The 16,165-nt window shown below is 40.9% G+C and overlaps 2 protein-coding genes and 1 non-coding gene across 9 annotated transcripts in view; all 3 read right to left on the minus strand.

Annotated features, from left to right (window-relative positions):
• The window catches only part of LOC122682197 (tubulin alpha-1C chain-like), a 1,110,822-nt gene that overhangs the window by 338,393 nt on the left and 756,264 nt on the right, over nt 1–16,165 (minus strand). The window lies entirely within an intron of this gene.
• Nucleotides 9,925–9,997, minus strand: TRNAW-CCA. Its single transcript has one exon. It is a non-coding gene; the product is annotated as a tRNA-Trp (tRNA).
• LOC122682389 (cytochrome c oxidase assembly protein COX14) lies at nt 11,636–16,024 on the minus strand. Of its 7 annotated transcripts, XM_043885168.1 has the most exons (4): nt 15,702–15,839; nt 15,103–15,197; nt 13,276–13,383; nt 11,636–12,037 (listed from the first exon to the last, which is right to left on the minus strand). In XM_043885168.1, exons 3-4 carry the CDS (start codon nt 13,292–13,294, stop codon nt 11,856–11,858), a joined length of 201 nt encoding a protein of 66 aa, XP_043741103.1. In that variant the 5' UTR covers nt 13,295–13,383; nt 15,103–15,197; nt 15,702–15,839; the 3' UTR covers nt 11,636–11,855. The 7 variants fall into 7 exon arrangements, with proteins under 7 accessions (XP_043741103.1, XP_043741109.1, XP_043741105.1 ...); XM_043885174.1 differs by lacking the exon at nt 15,103–15,197 and having other exon boundaries at nt 15,702–15,863; XM_043885170.1 differs by lacking the exon at nt 13,276–13,383.

A 16,165-nucleotide genomic window follows, 5' to 3' on the forward strand; every position in this document is an offset into this window, starting at 1 on the left:
TAGACTGATTAGAGTTAACTTTGGATGACTGAATTGAGATTAGAGTCGGTTATAGGAACAGGGCTTGTTCTGAGCATATAGTTGGAATTGGAGGGAAGTGAGAATGCTAGAGGGCTTGAATCCAGAACTGGAAGATAATCGTGTTAACTGGGATGGCAAGACTGTTGTGAGGCCAGATTTATAGATGGCCTTGGAAGGTTTCATGCCTGAGAGCAGGTTAGATGCAAACACATCATCCCTACCCGAGAACTAGGAATATTTATAAGAGAAGCAAGGCATTACCTCTCCTTTTTTGAATATAAAAGAATTTGAGAGACCCCTGGAGGTCCAGCCATTAAACTCCACATTTCCACTATAGGGGGTGTGGGTTCTATCCCTAGTCAGGGAACTAGATCCCACATGAAGTTTTAACTTTATTATTTACTGAAAAGTTAACACGTTTGTATAGGGCTTAACTGCTTTGAAGATGATTTCACAACTTCAGTGAACTTCAGAACACTTTGTAAAAGTAGGGATTATTATCCACATTCTATAAATGAGTGTTCGGATTGTACCTTGACCCTAAGTGGGAAGCTGCTATAAATTGGGAAGCCATACCAGGGCTTCCCTGATAGCTCAGTTGGTAAAGAATCCGCCTGCAATGCAGGAGACCCTGGTTCAATTCCTGGATTGGAAAGATCCACTGGAGAAGGGACAGGCTACCCACTCTAGTATTCTTCGGTTTCCCTTGTGGCTCAGCTGGTAAAGAATCCACCTGCAATGAGCGAAACCTGAGTTTGATCCCTGGGTTGGGAAGATCCTCTGGAGAAGGAAAAGGCTACCCACTCCAGTATTCTGGCCTGGAGAATTCCATGGACTGTATATGTATAGTCCATGGGGTCGCAAAGAGTTGGACACAACAGAGCTTTCACAATCCTAAAAATAATCATGAGTGTAGTTGGTGGTAGTATGCTTATTTTAAAGGAAGTTCTTCAGACTTTAGATCCAATATGCCTGCAGGAAGATACTTTCACTTCAATGAAATATTTATCAAGTGCCTACTTGATGAAAGGCATTGTGGCAGAGAAGCTAGAGACACAAAGATGAATAAGATCTGGTTTCTACTTTCAAAGAGCTCAGACACCAGTAAGGAAAGGGGGGCGGGGGGGATGATACAATGTGATAGCGACTGTTCTAAATTGTTCTTGGCAAGGTGAGAGAAAATTTGAAAGTGGAGCTGGACCATTAAAGATGAGTAGAGCTTTGCCAGGAAAACAGGAATAGGAAGGTATTATATTTAGGAGAGATAGGAGTATATGAAAGATATCAGTTCTGGTTGATATGAAATAACTTGAGACAAACATCTAGAAATGGTGGATAAACTTGAGGTGGTTTTTGTTTTTCTTCCCTTTAATGCACAGCTGAGCTTCTAAGAAAGGGACACAAGAGATGCAAAGCAGTTGAAAACTAGAGCAGAAGGCAAAACCTTTGATGCAGTTACTGAAGGAATAAAGACTGGGGTTTTAATGCTGACAAGAGACAAGGCTGTGGCCCCATGCAGGAAGCTGAACTGAGACCTCGAGTTAAAGCAACAGCAAAAGGAGGGAACTATGAAAAATCCACGCAGTTGGCAAAAGGAGAAAGCAAAGATGTTTGAATGCTTGGGCTTGGGAGGTCAGGATGCTCTTGCGAATATCCTCAAATTCTGGGCCCATACTTCATATGAATTTGAGAACCTAAATGCATACTTCCTATGTGGTCTGGGAAACATCACAACCCCCAAACCCCATCCCCAGGTAAGAACTTGCAGGAAAATTGATCTCAGGTTAATTATCTCTGGGCCTGTTTTGGGAAGACCTGTACATGAGGATGCAGACAATGTTGGGGTTCTTACTAATACACTACCACCAACACCCCCCACCAAATAGAAAAGTTCCAAAAGATTATCTCAAGCCTGCAGCACATATAACCTAACAAAATACAAGTATCCAGAATGTATATAATTAAAGAAATGACAAGGACAACCCAATAGGAAGAAAAGGAGATAGGGGAGGGAACAAAGGATATGAATAGGTAATTCCTAAAGAGTGAATATGCCAATGGATAATCAATAAAAAGGTGATCAACCTTACTAGAAATCAATGATATGTAAAATAAATAGAATCCACTTTACACCAACAGAATGAGGAAATGTTGCCAGTGTGAGTAACATTGACATAACTTTTGGAAAAGCAACTTAGTAACTAGTAAAGCTAAGTATCTTTTATAGAAACTAGAACAAGGAAACTAATTGCACTGCTGTTTATAAGTGGGGGAAAAGTGGGAAAAGATCAGTGATCTTTCCACTAGAGAAATGGAATAAATTAATCTACTCATGTAATTGGAATATTATACAACAACTAAAATGAAGAGCTAAGTTTTCCTGTTAATATGGATGTGTAGTCCAAACCAGTAGGACATATATATATTTATGTATGAATTTTCAAAAATGTTATAGGGAATTGTTTCATGTGGTTTTGGAGTCTGAGAACTCTCAGGACCTATAGTCAGCAAGCTAGAGATCCAAGAAGGCTATAGTTGATGGTATAGTTCCAATTTGAGTCCAAAAGCCTGAAAACTAGGAAAGCCAGTAGTGAAAGCTGCAGTCCAAGTCCATAGGCAGGGGATGACAAATGTTCCAGCTCAAAGACAGTCAAGTAGAAAGACTGCCCTCTTACTCTACCTTTTAAAAAAGTTTAAGGAATTTCCCTGGTGATCCAGTGGCCAAGACTGCACTCTTAATGCAGGGGACCTGGGTTTGATCCCTGGTCAGGGAACTAGATCCCACATGTCACAACTAAAGATTGAAGATCCCACATGCTGTAACTAAGACCTGGTCAGTCAAATAAATATTTTTTTAATTAAAAAGATTAAAGTATTATTGATTTATAATAGTTTGACATATATATTTTTTAAAAGATTCCACATATAAGTGATAACACATTAGTATTTGTCTTATTTCACTAAGCATAATACCCTCTTAAGTCTATCTGTGCTGTTGCAAATGGCAAATTTTCATTCTTCTCTTTGGCTGAGTAATCCATTTTGTGTGTGTTTGTGTGTATAATACATCTTCTTTATCTATTCATCTGTTGATGGACACATTGATTGCTTCCATATCTTGCCTATTATAAATAATGCTGCTATGAGCATTGGGGTGCATATTATCTTTTCAAATTAGTGTTTTCATTTTCCTCAGGTTTATACCGAAGAGTGGAATCACTGGATGATATGGTAGTTCCATTTTTAGTTTATTGAGGAACCTCCAGTACTGTTTTCCATAATAGCTGCACCAGTTTACATTCCCACCAACAGTGTACTGGGGTTCCCTTTTCGCCACATCCTTGCCAACATTTATTTGTGGTCTTTTGACAGTAGCCATTCTGATAGGTGTGAGGTGGTATCTCATTGTAGTTTTGATTTGCATTTCCCTGATGATTAGCAGTGTTGAGCCTTTTGGGCATATGTGTATCTTCTTTGGAAAAATGTCTATTTAGGTCTTCTGTCCATCGGGTTGGTTTTTTATGTTGAGTTGTATGAGCCGTTGTTGTTCAGTTGGTAAGCTGTGTCTGACTCTTTGTGACCCCATGGACTGTAGCCTGCCAAGCTCTCCTGTCCATGGGATTCTCCAGGCAAGAATACTGGAGTGAATTGCCATTTCCTTCTGCAGTGGATCTTCCCGGACTGGGGATCAAACCTGTGTCTCCTGCACTGGCAGGCAGATTCTTGACCACTGAGCCACCAGGGAAGCCTTTTATGAGCTTACTTTACCTTTTCTATTTAGGCTGTCAATGGATTGGATAAGACCCAACCACACTGGGGAGAGCAATTGCTTTATTCAGTCTACAGACTCAATGTCATCCAGAAACACCCTCTCAGATGCACCAGGAATACTCTAACTAACTGGCTGGGTCTTCTGTGGCCAACTCAACACATAAAATTAATCTTTGCAAAGGATAAATATCAGAAGCATAATGTTGAGTGAAAAAGGCAAGCTGGGGGGGAAAAAAAAATATATATATATATATATATATATATATATATATGTCCCATCTGATGCAAAGTAACATTACTTGTTTAACCCAAAAATATATTTAGGGTATTTCTGTAATAAACATTCAGAAATATATAAGAATGGACACTGCTTATCTTTATGGAGGAAGAGTATGGATTTCATATGAAATTTTATTTTTGGTGGTCTTCAATAAGTTTGGAATAATTCATAATTTAAAAAAGCTTTTCCAATGTAAAAACAAGTATGTGGCATTTTCAGGGAACTCTAATCTGTTGGAGTTGGACCAAAGTAGCAAGAGATGAGAATAAGAAGGTGGCTTGGGGCCAGATTGTGAAGAACCCTGACTATCAGGCTAGAGTTAAATTTTAGCTGGTAGATCATGGGAGGCCCAAAGTTTTAAGCAGCAAGAAGTTTTCTAAAACAAGTCGCAGAGAGGCTGTGTGTATGTGTGTATAATACTACACACATAAGTCCTATCCTAAGTCCTATCCCAGGACTTAGGACCCGACCTTAAAAGGCTTTTTTAAGGAAATGGCTTTTTTAAAAGGGGGCCTATGAATTGGCATAGGTCTGTACCTAGTAAGGTTATCTGTACCACCTTCACCTCAGCCATCAGCATACAATTCTATTTTTCCTTTTAGCTCAGTAAGGTCTCTTGTAGGGCAGGCCTCAATCAGGAAGAGTTTAGCCACAAGCCCTAAGCCTATAAGAGCAGATTTGGAATCTGCCTTCACTCAACTGGCTTCTGTGAAAGATGTTTAGGAAACAATATGAAACTTTCTAGCAGTAACATGACTTTCTTTGCTAGTAATAATTTATTATAAGGAATTGTGGCTCGCACAGGTATGGATATATTCCTTGTGGCTCCTAGTAGTCTGGCTGTTCTCTCCACACAGTAGGGTTCCCAGGACAAGCTGTAGCCCTGCTCCCAAAGCTGATCCTGACTAACACAGAGTGGGGAGAGCTATGGGGTCCCAAGCTCTGCCCATTGTCCTCCTTTCCTGAGGCTTTGGCCTCTGAATAGTTGAAAAGACCAGAGAAAAGATAATTCAATCAACATATATTTCTTTATATACATGTAAACACACTGAAAATGGTAATAAGAACATATCAAACTGTTAACACAGGTAATTTATGAGTAGGGAAATAGGATGGGGTGTTGTGGGGTAGGGGGCAGAAGGACAATTATTTGTCTATATTTGAAAATATTTTACACTGAGGATATATTCATGTTTTGAGTCCTGACCTTAAGAAACTTAAAAACTAGTAGATATGATACAAATGAACACTTTTTTTTTCCCTTAAACAAAAACCAAAAAACCTGTTGAAGCAAGTGTGGCAATATGTTCCAGTTAAAACTGAGGAAATAAGTATATAAGTGTTATTTCTAAGTTCCCTCAGCTTTCATATGTTTATAACTCAAAAAATATTTTTATTATAGAAATCAGATATGCTCATTGTAAAAAATGCAACTAATTAAGTACCTGACCTCTCCATTCACCCTAATCATTATTAACAGTTTGGTATATAGTCTTCTGGGACCACTTATCAGATAACCAAATGTATACAAATGTGTTTCTTTTAAAACAAAAATGAGAGATCATACATATTCTCCTGGTTTTGACTGATAACATTCCATTTTATGAGTATACCATTATTTGTTAACTAATTCCTGAGCTTATTTAAGTTTCTTTACTATTAACATAATACTGCAGATAATACCTTTGAATGAATATATCTTACAGTTGTGTGGCTACAGTCCTAGCACAGAAATAACTAGGTAAGAGGATATAGACACTTTAAATTTTTGATAGGAAAAGAGTATACAAACTTGTATTGCCATTAACAAAAGATTTCCTTGTATTATTTAAATATTAAAAGTGCTGTGAAAGGGTTGGTTGCTTGGGAGTGCAAAAGAGTTTTTTTTTTCTTTCCAAAAGAGGTCTTAAATATCATGATAGAGAATTTGACCTTGACCTAGTAGCCAGTGGTTTTCATCTCTATTTTTAAAGCCCATTACCTTTTTTTTTTCCCTTGCAAAGGCATTTAAGGGCATGTTTCCTGACATGACCTTGGGCTGTATCCTACAGTTTTGTATGAAATATTGTTTTATTGCTTTTAAAGAAGGTAAAAATCTTCAGTTTTTTCCTCTTTGATTTGAAGGTTTCCCAGGAATATTTCATTTCCAAGTAGTTGAGGTCATCATTTATTTATAATTTTATTGGATGTGATTAGAGAATACGATCTGTAAAATTCCTACTTTTAAATTTGTTTTAAAAAATTTTGAGTAGTTAAATAATCACTGTTTATAAGTATTCTATAGATACAGAAAATCATCTATTCGGTATTTATTATGTATACACCTACTTGTGTGTCAGGTGTGTTGTTTGTATTATTCATTTCTTCTGTTTTTATTCCTCTAGTGCTGTTCAGTTCTGAACAAAGTATAATACAGGCTCTCACTATAATTGTATTTTTATCCTGTTCTCCCTGTATTCCTAAGAATTTTTCCTTTAGTTTCTTAGTTTCAAATTTATGATAACTACCCTTCTTTATATAATTTATGTCTTTTTATATTACCAAATGATCTATTTATTCCATTTAGTGTTTTTCAACTTTTCTTAATATTACCACTATTGCTTAACCTTGGTTTGCATTTGTCTGATACGTCTTACCCATCTATTTTCAACTTCTCTGTACTAGTATGTATATTGGAAACTATATATATTTTGGATTTGCCTTTTTCGCTCAAATCTATTAGATTTTGTCTATAAATGAGAGAATTCAGTCCATTGATACTTAGTGTAATAACCAATGAACTTAATTATATTCCTTCATCTTAATTTGACAGCACATAAGTCTATTTTTTTTATTCTTTTTCATTAAATACATACACTTCATGCTCAGTAAATACCAAACAATTGCTTGAATTTAGGTTTTGACAAGCTGTATTTGAAAAGACAGTAGGTACTCCAAGTGAAAATGAGGTAGGAGAGTTCTGAACCTAGGCAGGAAATAAGACTGGACAGATATATATTGAAATACTATATATTGCTACTCTATTAGAATTCTCCAGAGAAACAAAACTAATACATTAGAGAGAGAATAAGAGTGAGAGTAAGATTTATTTCAAGGAACTGGCTAATACAGTTGTAGGGACTGGTAAGTCTGAAATCTGTAGAGCAGGCCAGCAGGCTGAAAATGCAGGTGAGAGTTGATGTTACATTCTAAGATCCACAGGCTGGAAACTCAAGTAGGGTTTATATCCTACAGACTTGATGCAGAATTCCTTCTTTAAGAACTCTGTCCTTGCTCCTAGGGCTTCAGCTGATTGGGTGAGGTAAGATCCACAGGCTGGAAACTCAGGTAAGGTTTATATCTTACAGACTTGATGCAGAATTCCTTCTTTAGGAACTCTGTCCTTGCTCTTAGGGACTCAGCTGATTGGGTGAGGCCCATCCAGATTATGGAGGACAATGTGCTTTACTCCAAGTCAGCTGATGTGTTCATTACATCTAAAAAATACCTTCATGGCAACATCCAGATTGATGTTTGACAAAACAACTAGGCACCCCAGCCTAGCCAAGTTGAAACGAATTGAACCATTATTGCAGTACCATAGCAAATATCAACCAAATATGAATGGATTATTTCTGAACCATCTACTTTGTATAACAAATATTTGTAACACTCACTTTACTATCCTTAAATGCAATTAACATTTAACTTTTTAAAAATCAGAATTTTTTAAAATCTGAATAATATCCTATGGTAATATAAAGGATACTTTTTAAAAAGAATTTATAATAAAATTATTTCCATACATAAATATTGGGCATAGTTATACCAGCACTCAGATGCTTGCACTTTTGTACATTCACCGTGAATACAAGGGCTACAAATGGAGACTGGTACTACTGTGTTTTGTCAGAGAGCCAAATGCCGGGAACAGGCTCTGCCATCAGTGAAATGCTTTTTTTAAGTGGTGAACAAAAGTTCTAAATAAAACAAATACTGTACAATCTCCCCTTCATTTATACAGTAGTTGCATCCTAGAGAATTCAGAGTATACCAAAAACTGTACCAAAAATACTTTGTGTGAGGTTATATGCTCGGCTAATTATAAATTGTTTTTTCACTTAAATATCTATGGGGACATTTGATAGCTGTGTAGGACTTGGGACAGTTTCTTGTGCAAGACTATCCCACGCACTGTAAGAAGTATAGTATCCTTGGCCTCCACCTACCAAATGCCAGAGATGCTTTCCAATCATTGCGACAGTCAAAACACTTTCACCTTTGTCGTGTGTGTGGGGGGGGAGTGGGGGCGGGTGGCACTTCTGCTGAGAACCTCTGTAGTAAATAATAGGAAGCTATCAAAAGTATTTTTCTCTCAACTTTTTGAGAAACTGGAATAAAAAAACATGTTCTTGGCACAGAGCCTCTAAGACCTTTGGGAATCTGCAGAGTGATGTGTCTTTATCTGCTAATGAGATTACTTGTGGTGAGCCCCTCGATCATTTCAGGATGGAAGCTGGTTGCCAGAGAAGACAGACAAGACAGATTAGAAGGCTGGAACTTTCAGCCCTACTCTTTTGATCTCCTGGGAGGGGAGAGCTGCTAGAGTTTAATCATTAGATGACTAATGATTCAATCATGCTTATATAACGGAACCTCCATTAAAACTCTTTAACAGTGGGGTTCAGAGAGCTCCTGGATTGAACACACTGAGGTGCTGATAGGGTGCTGTGCCCTAGGCATCTCTTCCATTTGGCTGTTCCTGAGTGGTATCTTTTATAATAAACTGGTAATAATAGTTTCTCTGAGTTCAGTTATATAAGCCATCTTAGCAAACTGTCAAGCCTGAGCAGGAGTCATGGGAATGGATCTATAGCTGTCAGGCAAAAGTGGGTAATCTGGAGACCCACTACTTGGGAATGATATCTCAAGTTGGGGGTAGTTTTCTGGGATTGAGGCCCTTAACCTGTGGTGTCTGTATTAACTCCAGGTAACTTAGTGGCAGAATTGAACTAAGGACATAGTGTCTGGTGAGTTGGAACATTGATTGGTGTGGGAAAAACGTATCTGGTGTTCAAAGTTTTGTGAATAGAGGAAACAGTTTCCATATAAGGCCTCCTTCAGCCTCTACCCTGTTCCACAGGACCTCATCCCCAATATAATGACTACTATTGTACTTGCAATCCATTTTTTATACTTTTACAACCACATTTGTATCCATAACAGAGACTATGGGTTTCCCCGTGGGTTTGTGATATATCCTCTCATATTCAATTTCTCATATATATATACACATATATATATGAGTTTATTTTTCTATGCCATTGGTCTATTTGTCTGCTCCTGTACTAATACCACAACACTTAATTACTGTTAGCTTTCTATAGTGTCTTGGTATCTGGTAGCCCCAACCCATCTTCTTTGTTTCTTTTCAAAATTGTCTTAGCTATCCGTACTTTTAAAGATTTTTTTTTTTCCAGAGAAAAAGTGGTGTCTTCTATATATATTTGGCCCAGCATGGGGGGGGGGGGGGGGGGTGAAGGGTCAGAGAAACCTTTTTGTAAAAAGGATACAGTAAGATGGAGAGGAGGTTCCATTTAAAGAGAAAGCATGAACAAGCATGGAGACAAGAAACAGCGTGCAACCACACAAGGGGGTTGATGTTGCTAGAACACAAAGGGTGAGGTAGGAACGTAAAGGTGGGTCAAATCTGAAGGACTTGAGGATGCACCATACTCAGGAGTTTGGACTTGACCATAGAGGTGAGGGATTCTTTAGCTCACTTGGCTGCACTGGGTCTCAGTTGTGGCATGCAAGATCTTCAATCTCCATTGCAGTATGTGGGATCTTTAGTTGCAGCATAAGGGATCTAGTTCCCTGACCAGGGATTGAACCTGGGCCCCCTGCATTGGGAGCATGGAGTCTTAGCCACTGGACCACCAGGGAAGTCCCTAGGTCAGCGATTCTTAACCAGATGTCTATGGTTGAGCTTCAGAGGGGATCTGAAGCAGGAGAATGCCATGATCTCCCTTTGTTGCCAATATAGATCTAATTATCAGATAACAATGAAGCAAATCTGATGAGGTCAAGATTGGAACTGTGAACTAAAAGTCTTCTGCAAAAGTGTAAGCAAGAAATGACAAGGGTAGAACTGACCAAATGGATGTTTAAATGGTAAAAATTAGTAAGACAATTACTTGGTTGGCAGTAGGATACAGGGGATAATGTAATAAGACCCCTATATTCCTGACGTAGATGATAGTGAAAATAAGGGGGAAAAAACACGAGTAGGTCCTGGAGATACAAAGAAATGCTTAGTTGTGGACATGTCACGTAAGAGAGGACTATAGATTTGAGTGGATATGGCAAGCAACTGGTTGTATGTGAAGCTCAAAAGGTCAACCTGGAAAATCCAGGTGTGGAGGTCAGCAGCAGGTGTAAATAGCTGACACTTACTGTCATGTACCAGAGTATTAATATGAATTCTCTCAATCAAACCAGTCTTTTAAATTAGGAACTACTACTTAAGCAAGCTTATCTACTGAGGAGGAGGAAGAGGGTGAATTAGGTAACTAATGGGACAAGGTCGGGCTGAGGGTAAGGCTGGAGGTGTGGGCGCTATTAAGAGGATTGGCTGGGCACAGGCTGAACAGGGAAGCCGATTTGGCCAAAAAGGAACAGATGGGAAGAAAAGAGGAGGAAACCAAAGAGTTAAAGTCTTCAAGTTTTGAAACAGTGAAAATGAGAATATAAGAAAGCTCCACAGAAAGGACTGTTTGGAAATGGCACTGGGGAGCTGAGAGAACTGTGATCCTACTGCACAGGCAAGTGAGAAGGCGGTGGAGTCCTGCATTAGCATGCCAAGAGAGGATGAGAGGAAGGGGGCTGAAGATATAGGAAAGCTGAGTTTTTACATCCTGGAACAGGGCTTTAAGGTGAAAGGTTTAGGAATAGGGAGACAAAGGTCAGAGCAGTGTGTACATGAGAGCAAAAGAGAGGACAGGTGTCCACAGAAGTTATTTGGGCAATTACCAAGAATGACGTGAACAAGCCAGCCTCAAAGCTCAAAATGAAATGGTCTCTCTTCATAGTTGGGTTTTACCTCAAATGCTGTTCTTTCATATCCTCTTTGCAAGAAGAGAAATCAACCCTGATGCTTATACCCACTGTCCCTAAGGAGATAGACTGCATTACTACAGGCTGCCCAAAGCCCTTCACATGTTAAGAACTATCCCTCTTCTACTTCATGCAATTTTGATACAGCTACTAAACAAGAGCCTCTGCCTCCTTTGACACGTGTGGCCATGCTGACCAGAGAACCCCATTACTTGGACATAGTAAGTGGTCCAGAAATGGCCCCTGACCAAAAAAGAGCTTTGTGTTTAGAGTCTTCTCAGGGGATTTATACACGTGCTGGGGCAGTCTTTTCATTGAGGTTATGAGAGGAGATTACTACTCCAAGAACTACTTAATAGGCAGAGCCCAAGATATGGAACTCTAGTCTGTGACTAGAAAATGGGTAGTCAAGGCCCCACCTCTGTGGTCTACACCCTATTCAAGTAAACAAAAGCACCAAGACACAGATATGGCAAAGTATTTTATGTCTATAGGTGTGCCTCACCCTCCCATTCCTGTTTTGATTCGATAGCCTCTCCAAACTGGCTGTACCAGAGAAAACATGGGCATTTTCCAGAGTTCGAAAGCCAGTTAAGGCCCTGGTCCTCTTGACTCAGAAATGATTGCAGATGCATTCTTTCCACAGCATGCCTCAGGCCTCTCTGCTCAAGGAAAAAAGCCCCCAGTTCTATAGGGCTCCTGAGGTCTTCTGTTCTTCTGCAGCCTGGCGCTGGGAGCTGCGCCGCTGGAAATAGTGGTAGGCTCGGACACTGCAGAGGTAGCCCCCGTACACAGTGAGGAGCATCATGGAGGTGGAGAAGGTCTTGTAGCCAATGTCAGCTAGTTGCTTGGCAGTTGGCATGTTGTCCCCTATAAAGACAGACTGGATTTAGACCCAAGGATAAGGCCTCATCTGCCCAGCCCCCTCCCCTGCTTATCTGGCTGCACTCTATTCTGAATAGCTCCTACTCATATGCAGAGTTTGGTAGCTCAGCTGATAAAGAATCCACCTGCAATGCAGGAGACCCCAGTTCAATTCCTGGGTTGGGAAGATCCCCTGGAGAAGGGATAGGCTACTCACTCCAGTTTTCTTGGGCTTCCCTGGTGGCTCAGCTGGTAAAGAATCTGCCCGCAATGCTGGAGACCTGGGTTCGAGACTTGGGTTCAATCCCTGGGTTGGGAAGATCCCATGGAGGAAGGCATGACAATCCACTCCAGTATCCTTGCCTGCAGAATCCCCATGGACAGAGGAGCCTGACGGATTACAGTCCATGGGGTCACAAAGAGTCGGATACGACTGAGCGACTAAGCACAGCACATACTCAGTATATTGTCGGGAACTCTTTTAAGATTCAAAAGGGCAAATGAAGTCTGCATAGAAGGTACAGAAACACAGCTCAAACCAGGTGCATGTGAATGACACCACAGCTAACACTTGACCCTCCATGTTTATGGAATGAAGTGACTGGTATAGACCACCTAGAAATGTTCTTAATTGGTGCATTACTTTAGGCACACATCAGTTTTTCTGGCCAGTAAGGAATTAATGGAAATAGCCAGAGATTAAATGTTAGCAGTATATTATTCTCTCAAGGAGGATCAAATAAGAGCCTTCTGGGCAATATGCAATTTGTTTTCCCATAAAATCATCTTATTTATGGCTCAGGTTCCCAGGTTGGTCTTCAAGCATCTGTTTAAACCACAGTATACTTGAAACAGTGCCAATAGCATGTTTATATTGTTTCAATTAGATGTAACCTTCTACAGCATTAATTCTAAGTTTCAAACATAAAACCAAGGACCTATCCCAAGGGCTAAAAATAAACTTACTGAGGCCCCAGCAAATTGTTAACTCACATTTGCTTGAGATAAATTACTTCTAATTTAAGTGTTCCCTGGATATTCTGAGCTAGGGAACAAGAGAAAGTTTAGAGTGAGAATCTCTCATCTTGAACAAAATGTTCCTCAATCTGGGACTCTGCTGAGAGAATTAAAAATCTGACTGCAGTTAGTGAGAATAGGTTTCTTAAAAGTAAAGAATTTGAAAGGAGAGAAGTTCAGAATTAGCTGGTTGAGGGGATCTCGAGTAGGGGAAGATGTCTAATTACTTTTCAAAGTCAGTCCCATGAGTTGAACACTGCCTTTGAGCCAGTCCTTGAGGGTGGATCCCAATACTGAGCTGAGGCACAGCTTCCTTGAATCATAATTCCAAGTGGCTATGGAAAGTAACATTAAATAAGGTCAGAGGAAGAAAACCAAATGGCACAGGGGCAAGATAAGAAAGGGCTGTTTTCAGGTTATTTGAAGTTTGAAAGGCCTCCAAGCTGTGAGACAGAAACACACACACAATAAGGTAATAAGCTCCCAGCAAAGAGACTTGGCAGCCTTCAAACTCCGCCTAACTTACTCTTTCTCATCCTATCCCCCATTACCCTGGCCAGACGCTAACCACTTATAGGACCACCTCTTCTCAGAGCTGGAGGAAGAAGGCTGGAAACAGGATGGTAGATCTTGCCTAGAAGAGTGATAGAAGATCTACTGATGAAAATTTTCTAGAATCTCTTCTCCTGTCTGATCTAACCTGAGATTTCTATTTTCAAATTAACAAAAACTCGTTTCAGACCCTGTGCTAAAGCAGGGCGGTAGAAAAGGAGAACACAGTGCAGCGATTATTCTGGAAGTAGAGCAAGGCTTATTAACCGGACGGGCTAGGGCAAAATTGATGTATCTGCAAGTGAACAACTGAAGAAACTTTATGGAGTGGGATACTGTTAATAGATAAGAGAAGAAACAGGTGTGTCTATATGTGTGTATGGGTATGGTGCTGGTGGCAGGAAGCGTCAGCCAAGATCATGAATTGGACATGTTCAAGTTAAGATGCTTAATGCAAAATTCACGTGATGATGTCTGTCAGGCACATGGATATGCAAATATGGAACAAATCCTGGGAAAGAGGCTAGGCTACAGATACATATGGAAATATCAAGTGACACCAAATTAAGAGGATAAAACCAAAGAGAGTGAAGTCTAGGGAACACCAGTTTGAAGAAAGAAAACAATTAGGGAAGGAAAACAGGAAATTCCAGAAACGTGGAATGCTCTTTCATTTAACCACGACGATGGTTGAAATCACTGCTCTCACTGCTCGATCAAGTCACTGCCACTAACAGAGGTATGCTTTATCTTTTGGGTGTACTGGGCCAGACTGAAAAAGGCCCGTGAACCCCAACATGTCTATGCATTTTTCTAGGATAGAGAGAACAGATGATTAGAAGGATCATAAACCCCTTTCACCCCAAACATAAGAACCGATATTGTGATTTGCTGGTTAAGGGAATGGTAATGACAGTAGCAGCTTGTGAAGGTAACACAAGGTCAAGTAAATTATAGTTTTGTTTTGCTTACTGATAAGGAGATTTGAATGTTTTCAGAGAAGAAGTTCAATTCAGTCACTCAGTCTGGTCCTAAGCTTTGCAACCCTACAGACTGCAGCACGCCAGCCTTCCCTGTCCATCACCAACTCCCAGAGAAGAAAAGAAGAAACTGGTGGCTAAACTGAGTGAGGTGGGTGGGATGGAATAAGGTCTAGGATGGTCCAGAGAAAGAGGAAATTAGAAGTTCAAGTAGAAGGATTAACCCTGAAAATGAAAATTTTTGAGGTTAGCAGGAGAACCTTCTCATCTATGGGGCATCAGCTTTCTCAATAAAGCTCAAGGGTCTGTTACAGGGTAAGACTGGTTTCAGAAAAAAAAAAACCATAATGAAAAATGACACAGGGGTGTAATCTATAAAAACCTTTTCAAATTGTGGCTCTTTTTTCTTTTTCTGACCCCCTGAACTTGGGAAAACCTCAAAGCTCAGATCTCTCTCCTCTGGAAAACTCATTTCCTCAAATGGGTCCATCCACGTCAGCCTAGATTTACTCACTTATCTACCTTTCACTCGGGCTACGTATGAAGGCTGCAGAGAAGGTGGCTTCTGTCCCAAAGGAGTTTATGGTTTGATGGGGATAAGCTGTGCATCCCAAATTCTGTTCGACAAAGTAGAAGACAGCGGTGACCAGAAGAGGCATTTTGAGACTTCAGACACAAAGTGAGGGCTGAAGAAAAGTTAGCAGAAAGGTGGAGACGGGCGGGCAACAGTCGTTAGAAGGATTGGGAGGATTTACGTCAGTGAAGAGGGAGGGGGAGACCATCCCAGGAATTGAAAGCAACAAAGGAGTGGAGCCAATTAATCGATAAACAGGAACGGGTGCCCCGGAAAGCTGCATTTCAGGGCACAGCGGACTACAAGATGAGAAAGGGTCAGAGTTACTAGAGTCAGAGCGTGGAGGACAAAACGCGCGGTGGAGTCAAGGCCTGACAGAAACCTACGGCCGCGAGGAGGATGCTGGGCTGGAAGCAACGCACGATACGCGGGAAACCTCAAGGCCACCGAAGACTGGGAATGCGAGGCTGCGGTAAGCAAAGGCCGGCCCCAGCGAGCGCGCCTCAGCACACCAGCGACCCGGGCTCCGGCCTGATACAGGGCGTACCTGGATGCTGCCGCTCCCTCCCGTCCGACCGAGGCCTCCAGCCTGCGCGACCTCCGACCGTAGCCGGAAGCGGCACCCGGGACCAGACGAGTAAGGATAGTGACCCAGGAACAACACTGAACGCTGAGGCGCTATTGGTGCCGAACACCGCCCTTTCTCCCTCCCCCTCGCCCCGCTTACCCTCTAGAATTCGGCTCCCGACGAGGGTAGAGCAGGGCGCGTCGGACGCAGCAAAACCCCGCACACGAAGGCGGGAGCCCGCGCCGGTCGCAGCTCTGATTGGTTGCCGCCTTTGAACTTCCGACTTCCGGGTCAGGCGCCTTTACTACGCATCCTCAGACTAGTCTTCCTCTCGGAGAGGCCCGTTGATTTCTGGGGGTTGTAGTCATTCTTCTCTAAGACAGGGTCTTTGGCGACCCAAGTTCTGGAACCAGAACTTTTAGGATGCTTAGTCACCAGAGAAA

Source organism: Cervus elaphus, chromosome 3 (genome assembly GCF_910594005.1).
Source record: "Cervus elaphus chromosome 3, mCerEla1.1, whole genome shotgun sequence".
Taxonomy (NCBI): Eukaryota; Metazoa; Chordata; class Mammalia; order Artiodactyla; family Cervidae; genus Cervus; species Cervus elaphus.